Below are 13,730 nucleotides of genomic sequence, written 5' to 3' on the forward strand. Positions count from 1 at the left end.
GAAGGGAAGAGTAACTAGGCCTGCAGGGGAAAGGGTAGTGAAGGGATTTGTTGGAAAGGACCTTGCTGAGATGTGTAAGCTGGGGATGAGACTCTGCAAAGCAAGAGCCTGAAGTCTAGGATGCTTGGCATCCCAGCCAAACCCGCCATCACCCTAGGCCACCATGCATCTTTTCTGAATAGCTAGAAGCACCCCTTGTTCTGAGGTTTAGGGATAGTCATAGGTTACATGGTGATGGGCTGAGTGGGGAAGAGTCTCCAGGAATGAAGGAAGGAGGGAAGGCCGGCCAGTTGGCCACTGACTTCAAAGAACCTTCCTCCCCACTAGGCGACAATTCTTGGAGGCTGGGTGACTCGACTCTACCCACGGTCTTGAGGGTCTTTTAGCCCACATGTCCTCCCTAAGCCTCACCCTCAGTGGCCTGGACTGCCCAGAGGTGTCATGCTGCTGTCTGCCACGGTCGGACACGGGGGCTGCAGAGAAGGGGAGCGGGCCGAGGGCTGCTCACCCTGGGGCCAGGAAGTCCTCCTTGGGCGCACTGGGCACACTCATTGCAAGCTGAAACTTTACTGTGCACACTTAGCCTAGGGAACCCATGCTCACTCCTAGGCATTGAGGGAAGGCTCACAACCCCACTGGCTCTGTCCACATGCACACCAGCAAGGTAAGATGAGATACAGGCTCTGAAAGTGTCCTACACTGATCTACACTGAAGACTTGTGCCCAGGCCATATCCACCCTGGGTCTCGGGAAGCCCAGGTTTGATTTTCAGCCTCCCCCATCCCAGAAAGCAAGCCTGCCTTGAGTCTGGGACATTGGGCCCCTCCTGTCCCAAGATCCTAGGGTGACATTTCCCTGCAGTCCACAAAGGGCCCCCATACCCTGAGGTCCACCTACAGGTACAGAGATTTCCCCCAGGTCACCGCCTGGAACATCCCACACTAACCAGAGTCCCAGGGCAAGTTGTGTTCCCCCACCCATGCCAGTCATATCAAACTTGCCATAACATGCTGGCCACCATGGAAAAGGGGTGCAGCTCTTCCCAGGGTACATCCTTACTTGCCTACACTGTATTTCCCCCCCTAACTTTGGAGTCCTGGTCTACATAGAATGCCATGGGACCTTTAGGGAGCCACCTGAAGTGCCTGCTGGGACTGGAGACAGATAGGAAGTAGGAAGTGTTCCCCTACCACACCCCTCTTTGGTGGCAGCACAGTGGGGTGTGTCTCTCCAGGGTCCTTTTCTGGGCTCCAGCCTATGTTGTTGGGCTGTACTGCCCCCCCCCCCCCCCCCCCCCCCCCCCCGTCCCCAGCCTCTGAGAGGCTCCAACAGGACAACACTGTGGGATCTGACAACCTGCTTAGGCACCTGATCTAGGAACCTCTGAAAGCCACTGGAGATGCTTATAAGGTAAAGGAGGACACTGACCTGGCCCCAGGCAGGAGGGTACCTCCACAGGACACTGCCAGCAAGAAGTCACATGTTCCCTGGATCTTTAACAGTGGGGCCAGAATTGGAGGCCAATTTGAGCCCTGGACTCTTGACTTTTCTTCTGACTTAAGTTTTCTGTTTTTGTCATGTATCTTCCTTCTTTTCCAGTAAGGGAAAAGCTCCCCTCAGCTGTGCAACCCTCACAGCCAAGCATATAGAATCACACATGGAAAGCTCCGCCTCTGTACCCTTGGTGACTTGAGGAAAAGAAATATCAGTAGATGGTGTGGCCCAGTCCTGGGAGGTACAGGAGGTAGGAAGCTCAGCACTGGCCTACCCGCGCTGAGTAGGGAGTCAGGGTGCAACAGTCATGAGTCCGAACATGGTGGCGCAAGCCTTTAATCCCAGCACTTGGGAGAAAGCGGTAAGGAGGATCGCTTGAGTTCCGGGCCAGCCTGACTACAGAGCGAATTCTAGGTCAACTCTAGGCTAGAATGAGACCCTACCTCAAAAACCAAAAATAGTATCCGGGCGTGGTGGCGCACCCCTTTAATCCCAGCACTCGGGAGGCAGAGGTAGGAGGATCACCCTGAGTTCGAGGCCATCTGAGACCACATAGTGAATTCCAGGTCAGCCTGAGCTAGAGTGAAACCCTACTGTGAAAAAAAACAAAACAAAACAAAAACACAAAAATAATAATGTTGATGATGAACGGGGTGGGAATTTTGGCTAGTCCAGGAGGCCCCGCTGCCCAGGAAATCTTTAGCTGGGCAGAGGACCTGGAAGGTGAGGGAGGTCTCCTTGTGGGAAGGTGGCACACATGGTGAAGGTCAGGAGGCCTGAGGTCTGCCATACTCCACCTAGTTCTATATCCAAACCACGGGCGGGCTCTGAAAGTGTGTGTCATCAGAACTTGGGACCCACTGTGAATCAGAACCTCTGGATATGGGCCAGGATACTGGCTTAGGACCACCTAGAAAGGGAGGTGGCCTCAGGAGGGACAGACGTAAGACAAAGAAGACATTTAGGTACAGCCGAGAAGGGGGTGCAGGTGGCTGAGTATTTGGAACCTTTAGGGATAGGAGAAACAAGACGGCAGGCGGCCGGGCATGGTAGCACATGCCTTTAATCCCAGCACTCAGGAGGCAGATGTAGGAGGATTTCTGTGAGTTGGAGGCCAGCCTGAAACTACAGAATGAATGCCAGGTCAGTCTGAGATAGAGTGAGACCTTACTTCGAAAAAAAGGGTGGGGAGGCAGGGGTACAAGGAGTTGTCCAGTGGCCACAGCCAAAGAGAGCTGGCCTGAGGGGCTGGGGTAGAAACCCCAAGGGGGGGGGGGTAAAGCTGAGCTAGGCCTTGGATAGTGTTTCCAGGTCCAGTAGTGATCAGACACTTGATGCAGGGCACAGACTGGCTCGGTGTGTTTGGACTGAACTCAATGAGGGAACATCTTTGTGTAAAGCAGGAACTGAGGAAAGGGCAAGGCCACGTTCAGGGAAAGCTCATGGGAGATGCACAGCATACTGAAGAGGTAGCAGCTCCCAAGGCACGCTTGGGGAAGCCCTGATTGGTGCCACAGAGGGTCGTGGGGCCTGCAGCTCTGCTCCCTCCATCAGGTGCCAGGAGCCAGAGGGCAGAGCGGGTGATAGGAGAGACCCTAAGGAGGAGTCCCCATTCCGTTGCGCTTGAGCAGCTCTGCGAGAGCTGTGGAAGTGTGGCTCTCTGAAGGACACAGAGAGCCAGCGCCAGTGTGAGTGCACACTCACATCTCTGAGTGTGGGTAGGAGGACCTGCCCAAACTGTGCACACAGTAAGCAGGTGAGAACTGCCACGTCTGTCTGTTCATGGTGGGCACATGTGTGCCTCCCATGTTCACCACTGGGAAGACATATCAAGGTATGAAGTCTGACGGGTCTCTGGCCAAGGACGGGGCTGTGCCACAGCTATCTGTAGAGTCAAGAAACACTTACCAAGCCAAGAGTGGCCCCCGCCTACAGGGCAGCTTCTTCTCCAATGCCCACCATGGTGCCCCCTCCCCAAAATTGGGTTTCTTGGACTCACCTCTGCCAGCCCCCTTCTTCCCTCAGTGCCCTGGTCCTCAGCATACATGCCCCTCTGTTTAATAGGGCTGCTGCAGCTGAGGGGCCTGGCCTGGCTCTGAGACTGAGTGCCTGTAGCCCCTCCCCAGAAACCTTTGCAGAGGACAAGAAAAACAAACCCCAGAACCACCCCAGAACAACAGGGGGAGGGCTAGAGAGATGGTCCAGCGGTTAAAGTCACTTGTTTGCAAAGCCTGATGGCCCAGGTTCCATTTCCCAATACCCACATAAAGCCAGATGCATAAAGCGGTGCGTGTATCAGGAGTCTGCTGTGCAGGAGGCCCTGGTGCAACCCGTACTCAGTCTCTAAATTAATAGAACTATGTATAAACAACAACAACAACAACAAAGGGAGAAAGAAGTCCAGCAGGACCTGGTTCTTCACAATAATAGCAGTTAGTTGATTGATTAGTAGGGCTAAGCATTCTCCTGGGTGGGGCACCTCAGAAAGCATGCCCTCTTTACACTCAAGAGTCCCAGCCTGCTTGCTCAGAGTCCTCTATTGGAGGCATGCCTATTCCTCACTGCCCTCCATTGTTTCTAGAATTTTCCCCTGGAAAATCGAGTCCCAGTCCTGAGGGTGGAAGGGGGGACTGCTTGCTTCCATTGTCCTTCCTTCCAGTTCCAGGCAGACAGCGGCTCCTCCACCAACACATGAGAAGGGGCAGCACCTCCAGCCAGCCTCAAAGCCTTTGCCAGCAGACACTGGATTCATTGTTGAGAGTGGGGGAGGGGAGAAGGGGCAGGAGCTCAACCCACCTGTTCACTCCCCCAGGTCAGAATGAAGGAAACGCTTCCTTCCAGAGAATCTGGAACCTAATTGTGTGGACAGCTGCAGCAGCCGCTGCCTATGGATGCCAGCCTCCTGGCTCCAAGCACAGCCACTATACATCTCTTCTCCAGGCCTGAGGTCCACTGCATATCCAGGGCTGACCCTGAAACTCGTGCCTAGGTACCCTCCAACCTAGCATCACCCCCTTTGAACCCATGCCCCGTGCCTGCGGTGGCAGCTGCTTGCAGGGCCATGGGAGGCAGTGATATTATATATTACGACAAACAGGGGCAGCCCACTGACAAATAGGCCTGCGTGATCTAAACGGTATATTATCCCATAAAAACGTCAGCGGGCAGAGCGTCGGAGCCAAAGCGGAGCGCCGTCCCATGTTGGAGGCCCTTTGAGGCCAGACTGTGAGGTGATTTTCTAGGCATTGCATATTGCTTGTGATTTTGTTTTTTTTTTTTTTTTTTTTTCTGTTTGTTTGTTACACTGTGTCTATGGGGGAGGGGAATGAGGTCCCATAGGTTAATGGGGACCTGGAACCCCAGAGGAGGCGTTCCCTGGCAGGAGAAAAGGATGGACATCAGATAGAGCAAGCCACCTATTTGCAAAAGAGACAGGGCACGTGCTCTGAATCCTGAAGCCGGTTCCCAGCCACAGCATGCCTGCAAAGTGTGGAGACACACACCCATTCTGGAGACCTGGGCCCCCCTTAGGAGCACCCTGAGCAGACCTCCTCCCTTCTAGGAGCTGGAGTTTCAGAGCCTTTGGTGGACAGCAGCCTCACTACCAGAGGGCCGGAGGCAGCTCTGGCTTGGATCCCTTTGAGAACTCTCCAGATGCCAACCTTGGGGGCATCAGGAGCCCAGAATGGGGCCACAGCTTGAAAGGCTGGGAGGTGCTTTCTCCAAGGGTGCCACAGACAAGAGCCCTCCCTTCCACACCAGGACTTGGTTGGGAACATGAGACCCCCCAAGAAGGTGATTCTGGAGACGGGCGTGGTGGCGCACGCCTTTAATCCCAGCACCCAGGAGGCAGAGGTAGGAGGATCGCAGAGTTCGAGGCCACCCTGAGACTACATAGTGAATTCCTGATCAGCCTGGCTAGAGTGAGACCCTACCTCGAAACTCATCCTCCCAAAAAAAGAAGGTGATTCTGAAGGAGGGCATGGCCGCAAGATAAGCTGGGGGTTGGTACAAGAGTCTCCCCTAGGACTTTGGCCTCCATAGTCAAGGCAGCCATTGCATAGGGTTCAGGCAGATCCATTGCTGGGGACCTATATTCAGATATTTATGGTAGGGAGGAAGCTAGGCAGGGCCCAGAGGCCTCAAAGGAGAAAGGGCAAAGGGGCACTGGGGTGACCACCAAAGCTCCTTTCCGTTGCCCGGAAAGCACTGATTCCCAGTGGCACTGGCTAAACTTTATCATCTGTACTTAGGAATTCCCAGTGCAGAGACTCAGAGGGTTCCAGGCTCAGACTCTGTACCTAAACTAAGGCATTCTGGGAAATGTAGTTCTTGGGGTGTTAGGAAGATCAGCAAGATGAGGGGGGTATTAAGTTAGAGAACAGCCAAGGGGAAGGAGAAAGCTAAGGGGTCTAACTGTTCCCAATGTCAGAGCAGGTTACAATGCCTGGGAAACAACTACATTTCAATAAAGTCTGCTGCCTAATTCTAGCCTCTCGCTGTGTATTCATAGTTCTTTTTCCGAACAAAAAGCCCAGTTCTTTCATTTTGGTGGGGAGATCTCCTCAGAGAAGAGGGGTCCCAACCCAGTCACCAAGTTGAAAGGAACATCCACGCCTCCCTCCCTGTCCTCTAGCTCGGGCTTCTGGACACTGACCGAGAGTGGGTGTGAGGTGAGGGGTGCTACCTGCTTGCTGCCTCCCCTCCGAGGCTGCGAGTACCCTGGAGCTCCCACGTTATTTATGCTCACAGCCTGCTCTGATGACATATGTAAGTTGACAGCGAACATCCTATCAACTTGCTGGAGTGTATCTCGATTGTTAAAACACACTCTTAAAGGTGTACGATCATTTATCAAATTAAAATAGCCAAGCTTTGCTTGTTCCTTCTGTCTTCCTGGAAGAACCCCCAGCAGCCTCCCTCCTCTTCTGGCCTCCTGGGCATCCTGCCCTAGTACTGAGCCCCGATCCTTGGGGTCCATGCCTCTGCTGTCTGGGACCCCAAGGCCTTGGCACCCCCTCCCCAAACTACCCCAGGCCAGGGCAAGCCCACTAATCGCCAAGAAGTGACAAATGCCAGAAGCCCCACCAATTAAATTTAAACTCACGCAAAGCTCAGTGGCTAGTAAATTATTATTTTTATTAGCTTGAACCAAGTTCCCGTAAGAGAGAAAGTCAACTTGCTCCCATGAATGGCTCTTGTATAATTTATTTAACTCAGTGCTCTTTGCCAAAGCCTGGAATATTTTTAGCTCGTTCTGTTGTTGGATTTGGCTTTTTTATGTGTGTTTCTGAGGGGTATTTTTAGCCTCATCCATGTAATTCTTACAACCTCCCATGCGTTTTGTCCTGTCTGTGCGGGCTGTTGAACCCTGTCTCACAGGGAGCCGAGGGAGATTTCCAAGAATAGCCGAGGAGTGTTTGGGGGTGCCGTGTTTTCCGGGGGAGAAGTGCTCTCTGCACCATGCCCGCTTGCTCCAGCCTTGGTCACCAACGTGCCTTACTGCTCACGTGACCTGGATACTCCTCTAGAGAACTCGGCATCTCCCTATAGGAATAACCAGCGTGGTGGCAGCACAGGCCCCACTGAGAAAAACCCACATTCCAAAAACAGCTTTGGTGGGGCAGCCGCAGCAGCCGGCCCAGTCTATGCGGCGGCCAGATTCCCGGATTCCCGCGGCTCCGCTGGGCACGGCGGCAGCTTTGATGTCTAGCTCTGTCACTTATGGAACAGGATGGGTAGAAGCTCAGAAAGTAACTCTTTTCACACCTACTTAATGTTGGTAACTGCTGCAGACACTCCATCGTGCCGTGGAGTTAATGAGGTATTTACGAAAATGTATTTTTTTTCTTCGCACACAAAAAACCTACATGATGGGGGAGGACCTTTGATGGGGTCTTTTCACACAGGAAATTGTCTTTTTTTTTTTTTTAATCTATGAGGTTGGGTGGAGTTTTAGGTGATTTATTTTAATTTAATTTAATTTTATTTTATTTTTGAGACTGGCCATTCCCAGCACTTTTAACAGGAAGGAGGTTGGCATTTTTCCACCCGAAAAGGCCTGAATAACCCAACACCCTCAGCCCAGGCACCTGGCAGCCTAGGCCAGGCCGATTCACACACCCCAAGACCAAAAGGGGCAGAGGGGAATCAAAAAGATAATTCCAACCAAGATGTGAAAATAGCCCCTATGGTGGAGCCCTGGCCCTAGGGGGGGACGCTTGGAGGACAGGACAGGAGCTGACCCAGCCGGAAAGGGGGAAGGGCGGCTGTGTGAGCGGTTCCAGGGCTTCTCCCCAGGCCCCATTGCCTCCTGATTAAACCCACTCCCATGGAGAGGGGAGAGGCCGACAGGCGAGATTCCCAGTTGCTTTAGGCAGTAACACTGATGAGAAATCTTGGGTAGGTTTATGTTGATTTTCCTTTTTTTTTGTGCCCCCCCCCCCAAATTTCACAGCTTCTCCTTCAGACCATCTGTATTAGAGACAAAATTTAACACTGCACTAAAAATAATGGTTCCAAACAGTTTAATGGCACCTCTTGGTGACAAGGTTAAGGGAACAGTACTTTACCATAAAACCCTGCAGCCCGCATGTGAAGCTAGCAGCACTTTCATTTTTGGAAAACAATGGAAGAAGCCCTGGAGCCCAGCCTCCCCACTGGGGTCCTGCAGGCTGACACTGAAAGCACCGGGTGGGAATGAAGGAGGAGCAGAGTGGGAGAGCCTCAACCCAGGAGGCTATGCCTGGCCAGGCAGGCAGGGAGAGTGCTCCACAGCCACACAAGAGGAGGAAGCTCCTAGGAAGCTGAGGATTGGGGCTGGGATGGCTGCATCCTATGCCCGGCACCGGAAGAATCTTCCCGAGAGTAATTTTGCTCTCAGCCTGGCAGTCTCCATCACAGGGCGGGAGGGGCAGATGGACTGCTGCAAGCCCAAGGCCATTCATAGAGAGGGGCACAGAGTCCACCAAGGTGGCCATTTGGAAATGTGCACATGAGAACCAAAGACAAACTCTTTATTATCATCACACCTTTTTCTTTCTAAATGAGACTCTATTCAGGGATCCTAGATAGAATTCCTTTTTAAAAAGTACAAATTTAATACCCAAGCCCTCAGTGACTGCAAAGGCTTCCCGCCACACATGGCTGGGCAGGTTTCCCATCACCGATGGGTCCAGCATCTCCAAGCACAATAGGTCTTTTGGGTCCTGGGGGGGGGGTGGCTGGAAACGGGGCCTCCAGGAACAGAGTATACATGGCCCTCCAGTCCCAAAAGAGAGAGCCCCAAGGACCTCCTGCATCCTCTAAAACCTCCAGTGTGTGTAGGGGGTAAGACAGGGAGGGCCTGCTGTCACTGACCAGGGCCTGGTACAGTTTCTCACAGCCCTCTGTGCCTGCTCTCCAAGAACCACGTGGTCCAAGTTAGAATGAGCAAGACAAAGGTCTGGGCCACCTCACTATGTCCCCACCTGACTGGGTATTACCTAGGTCTGGAAATAAGTGCAGAAAGGGGAAATGGCGGCTGGCTGAGAGCTAGCCAGACCCTGGGCTAGTAAGTGGGGTCAGGAGGCAGCAGTGACGTGAACTGATGAGAATTGGGCCTGGTCTGACCTAGCCTCCCTAGGGCGGGAGAGAGATGGCCCCAGCCAGCCTGGGTACTACAGCGAACACTTCACAGCCAGAGACGCTGCTCTCTGTCCGCTGTGACCTACAAGGCTGGAGGGCAACTGCATATTGGAGGGTAAGGTAGAGGCTCCATTTCTTACCCTGTAGCTCAGCCGCACCACCCCCCACCCCAGCAGGGGCCACATGCCTGCTGCCAGAAGCTGGAGCTGGTTGGGAAGCTGAGGAACTGCTTCTGCCCCCGGGGAGCCCTCCCTTGAACCCCAGTGGGTCTGAGCTGGGTGGGCAGCATCTCAGGGCAGATGTGGGAAGAAACATTTAATAACTACAGGCACAGGAAGGAAAAATATCTTAAAATCACCAATTGCTCAGGCAAGTACTTTTTCTCTTTCTAGTTATAAATTTAGAGGAGAAAAAAAAAAAGACAGAGGAAGAAAAAAGAAAGGACAAGAGAGAGGAAAGGGTGGCAACTGGAAGGCAGTAGGCAGAGTGGGGCTGACCCCGCAGGGAGCCGGTTGCCCAGGCCCAGGCCCAGGGCTGCGCACTCTGGCAATAAACGCTGGAGGCTCTTCAGTAATTAAGCAATTTCAAGTTTTTTTTTGTTTTTTTTTTTTTAAGGAAATGTGCTTTTTCTTTTTGACTGCCCTCCCTTCCGACATTTTCTCTGCTAGCCTCGTATTTGCCATCCGTTTTAATCCACACACTAATTGTAATCCCATTAAAGCAGATATAATTTTATTAGTATTCACAGTTCATCAAACTAGCAATAATAACTGTTACTGCCAAACTTAAAAAAAGTGGCAAACAATATTTCTAATGTTTAGAATAAACTATAAACAAAAGCAAGCCGACCTGCGAGGGTGACCCAGCAGGTCCACACGCAGTCCCCTCGGGTTCCTTCAGCTCCGCCCTCGGTCAGCCAGTGACTTCCCCAGGGGGGCTGCCGCTTCTCCCGCGACCTCCGTCGTGGTTAATATCTACGTTTCAGAGGCTGGGTCAACTTTACCAAGGACAGACCCTCGGGGTGGGCACAGGAGGGGACTGCACGCGGGAGGGCGTCCGGGCCTGCTGAGACAACCCAGACTCTCTCCTCTTGGAGCAAAAGCGCGCGGACTCGCCTGCACCGAAATCCCGAGCGGGGCGGTGCGCGGCGCTTCCCGGGTACGGGCAGCGCGGACTGCATTCCGGCCACGCTCCGTCCGGCTAACGTTAGCAGGATACCAGAGGCACTTGTTAAAGCAAATACATCCTCTGCAAACCCATTCTCGCCCTGACACTTCAAGGCTTTATATAGAAACAGGATTTGCTCGTTTTACACCAGCGGTTCCCATTAGCACTCGCCCCGTGCACTCAGCACTAATCCGCGGACAGACCGGGCGCACCCTGGGCCCCCTCCCCCAGCCACACACCCATTCTGTCCCCGCAGAAAGCGCCACGCGGTCCCGGCCACAGAACGTCCTAACGAGGTGAATGCAGAATGCAGAGAAGAGGTTTCCACAGCATTTGCTTCTGCAGGAATGGGTGGGGGGAGGGTAGCCAGGAGCGGAAGGTGGCTGCTTTTGGAGACGGCTCGGGCTGCCCTACGAGACCCCGGGGGACCCGCGGAAGGCTGCTGTGAACAGCCAGCACCGCTTGCGCGCGGGCAGGACGCGCGGGCCTCCAGACGGCCGCTAGCGAGGAAATGAAAGCAAAGCTCGGCCGCTAGTTCCAGGAGCGGAGGGGCGAGCGGGCGGGCGCTCCCTCCACTCTCACGTCCCGCACCCTCCCCGGCCGGGCACGGACTGACCTGTGTGCGAAGCCATGGGCAGCGGCGACGGGAAGTACTTCCCCGGCTGGAAATGCGCGGCTGGCTGAGCCGCAGGGCCGGTCTGGGCGAGGCGCGCGGCGGCCGCGGCGCTGCGGTGGCCCAGACTCCCGCGCTCCGACAGCAGATGCGGCGGCGGCGCGAAGTCGCGGCCATCCATGCCGGGCCCCGGCCCCGGCCCGCCGCCGCCTCCCGGGAGCAGCGTGGCCGGGGCCTGGGGGCGGCTCGGTGCGCCGGCGGCGCGCGATCGGCGCGGAGGAGGCGGCGTCTGGGCTCACCGGTGGTAGGGGCGGCGGGGCTCGTCAGCACACCGGCGGACTGGGCTTCTCGGCGGGCGGCCGCGCACCGAGCTGGCGGCCGCCGTGCAGGTCCATGGTCTGCGGAGGCAAGTAGAAGAGACTCGGTGACTCGGGGGCTCGGCTCGCCTGGGGGTCCCCGCCCTACTCGCTGAATGCCCCCCGCCTACCGAACGCGCGGTGACCAGACCGGACAGCGGGTCCGAGAGCGCTCGGCGCGACTCCGTGCCGCACACGCTGACGCGTCGGGCCGCCCTGCACCCGGGTCCCCGCGCACACACGCACCGTCCCGGCCACGCTTGGCGTGCAGGAGCCAGAAGCAACCCGGCCGCGCAGCGCGCAGCTTCTCTTTCTCGTCTCTGCGGGTCCCTGCGGCGAGGACGCCGTGGCGAAGAGGCTTCTGGCTCCGCTGGGTGATAAAAACCCAAATCTGCGAAGCCATCACGCACACTCGCGCGCGCACACACACACACACACACACACTCACACGCACACCCTCTCCCCTCCCCTCCCCCGCTGCCCAAAGGTGTCTAGGAGGAAAAGGCCTGGGGTCCTGCTCTCTTTTTTTCTCTGTCTTTTTGAGGTCCATCTTTTTACTGCATTCCGCTTAACCGAATAACCATGCTAATTAAGCGAGTAATTTTATTGATTGTAACTCAAGAGTTTTTTTTTATAACCTTCCTTTTCTTCCCTCTCCCATCCCCCCATGCGTCTTTCAGTCCATTCTTTTGAATTTCTCTCTCCCCCCTCCGGCTGCCCCAACGGGACTGGCCCCCCCGCCCCCAGCATTGTGTCAGAACCCCAAGCCAGCTCCCAGGAACCTAAGGTGTCCCGCAACCGCCACGGGCATCACCTGGGCCGCTACGCCGCAGTGCCTGGCCTGCTGTCCCCGAGCTGGGAGCTTCCTGGTGAGGCTGAAACAATCACCCCGCCCCCCAATCAAATTCGCCCAGGATCTTCCTTTCGGATTGGGGACTTTGGGGGAGGGGGCTCTGAGAGTCAGAAATTGTTCTCTCTTGGCCTCTCAAATCGGCCACGACATTTTCTCCATTCAGAGTCTGCTCGAGATCGCACAGCTAGAGCTGGTTTCCGCGTGGCACTCAGGCCGGCACTGCAGCGAAGGAGGTTGGACCTGGCCCGGCCCAGAGCAGCCTTCTCCCTTACCCGTGTCCCAGCAGACCCTGGTCCTACATCATTCATCCTCAACTCTGGCAGGATTGCCTAAAAGTAACCCTCCTCTTCCTTGTCTTCTACCCCCACCCACCAAGGAGCATCCACTCCCAGACGAAATCGGAGACAATTTCAAACTCTGCAAGGAGCAACGGAGCAAGCGATATAAACTGTTCACCACAATGCACGTGCCATCAAAGGCTCTCACTCTACTTCATTTCACATAGGTCTCCTACTAATTTCCTAAACGAGCATTGTTTTAATGTTTGGTATCAATTCCAACAGAAGGGAGATGCATAGACTGGATATTCTCAATTGTGAACTTTGCAGAAAATGACGTGGTTTTTTTAGCCACCCCACCGTGACAACAAAGCGATTAAGATGTTTTCTATTTCGTAAATACCATTTTAAATTGCTATATTTTATGCTTTGGGTCCTACAATGTCGTGTTTGCAGACTATTTTGTGTCTGATTTAATCTATAACCGAAAACATAATGTATTAAGTGAATACATATTTGCTCAGCTGATAAGCTTTTTTTTTAATATTTATTCGAAGAGCTTTTGCATTGTAAATAAAAGGGACTACACAAAGAGTTCTCTTTGTCTCCAAACTGCATACAATGGGGTCTGAGGCTCCCTTCCCTCGGGATCGTCACTCTCCCCGGATCCAACAAATCACTAGCCTGGCGGCCTAGCGAGCACCAGGCAGCAGGGGCTGGGAGAGCGCAGGGCTGCAACGACGCTGGCGCTTGGGGGTCAGGGGAGGGGCCGCCCGGGCCGAGCTGGGGAGTTACGCGCCCTGGCCCAGGACGGCGCCTCCCGAACCCCGGAGGGCGCCGCGGAGGACAAAGGAAGAGAAGGAAGGGGAGGGAGGTCAGGAACCTGCAGCTTCAAAGGCGCCGGGGGCCGGAGTGGGGTCGGGGGCTGGGAGCGAGGTACAAGACTTCCCGACGGCCTCCGGGGAGTCGTGTGTGCCGTGCTTTTGTTTTGTCCACCCCCCCCCCACACACCCCCAACCCCAGTAAGGCATTTCAAAGTTGGAGAGAAAGTGGGAACTGGTCGTGATTCTCGCGACGCGGGCTTTAAGATCGCGCAGCAGTTTTACTCTTCCACCCCCTGCGGGCCGATCGCTGGCTCGATTGTCCCTTCCTCGGTAACCCGCTAGAATTTTTAAGCAAACTAGGGGAGGATTATGTGGCCGGTATCGGCCACCGCGCTTCTTATTGGACTGGAAGGGACTTTTCTTTGTGTTCACTCCCGCGGGCGAGCGGCCGCGCCGCGTCTGGTCTGCGCGCACCCGGGGCCTGAGAGTCCTGCCGGCCAGCCAGGAAGCGACAAGGAC

At 54.8% G+C, this 13,730-nt stretch overlaps 1 protein-coding gene across 2 annotated transcripts in view; it reads right to left on the minus strand.

The window, feature by feature from the left end:
- Positions 1 to 11,081, minus strand: part of Bahcc1 (BAH domain and coiled-coil containing 1) — a 62,658-nt gene extending 51,577 nt beyond the window's left edge. For both annotated transcript variants that reach the window (XM_045158010.1, XM_045158009.1), the window contains exon 1: positions 10,904 to 11,081. In XM_045158010.1, coding sequence (XP_045013945.1) covers positions 10,904 to 11,081 — 178 coding nt within the window. The remainder of the gene's footprint in view (positions 1 to 10,903) is intronic.
- Between the last annotated feature and the right edge of the window lie 2,649 nt (positions 11,082 to 13,730).

Source organism: Jaculus jaculus, chromosome 9 (genome assembly GCF_020740685.1).
Source record: "Jaculus jaculus isolate mJacJac1 chromosome 9, mJacJac1.mat.Y.cur, whole genome shotgun sequence".
Classification (NCBI taxonomy): domain Eukaryota; kingdom Metazoa; phylum Chordata; class Mammalia; order Rodentia; family Dipodidae; genus Jaculus; species Jaculus jaculus.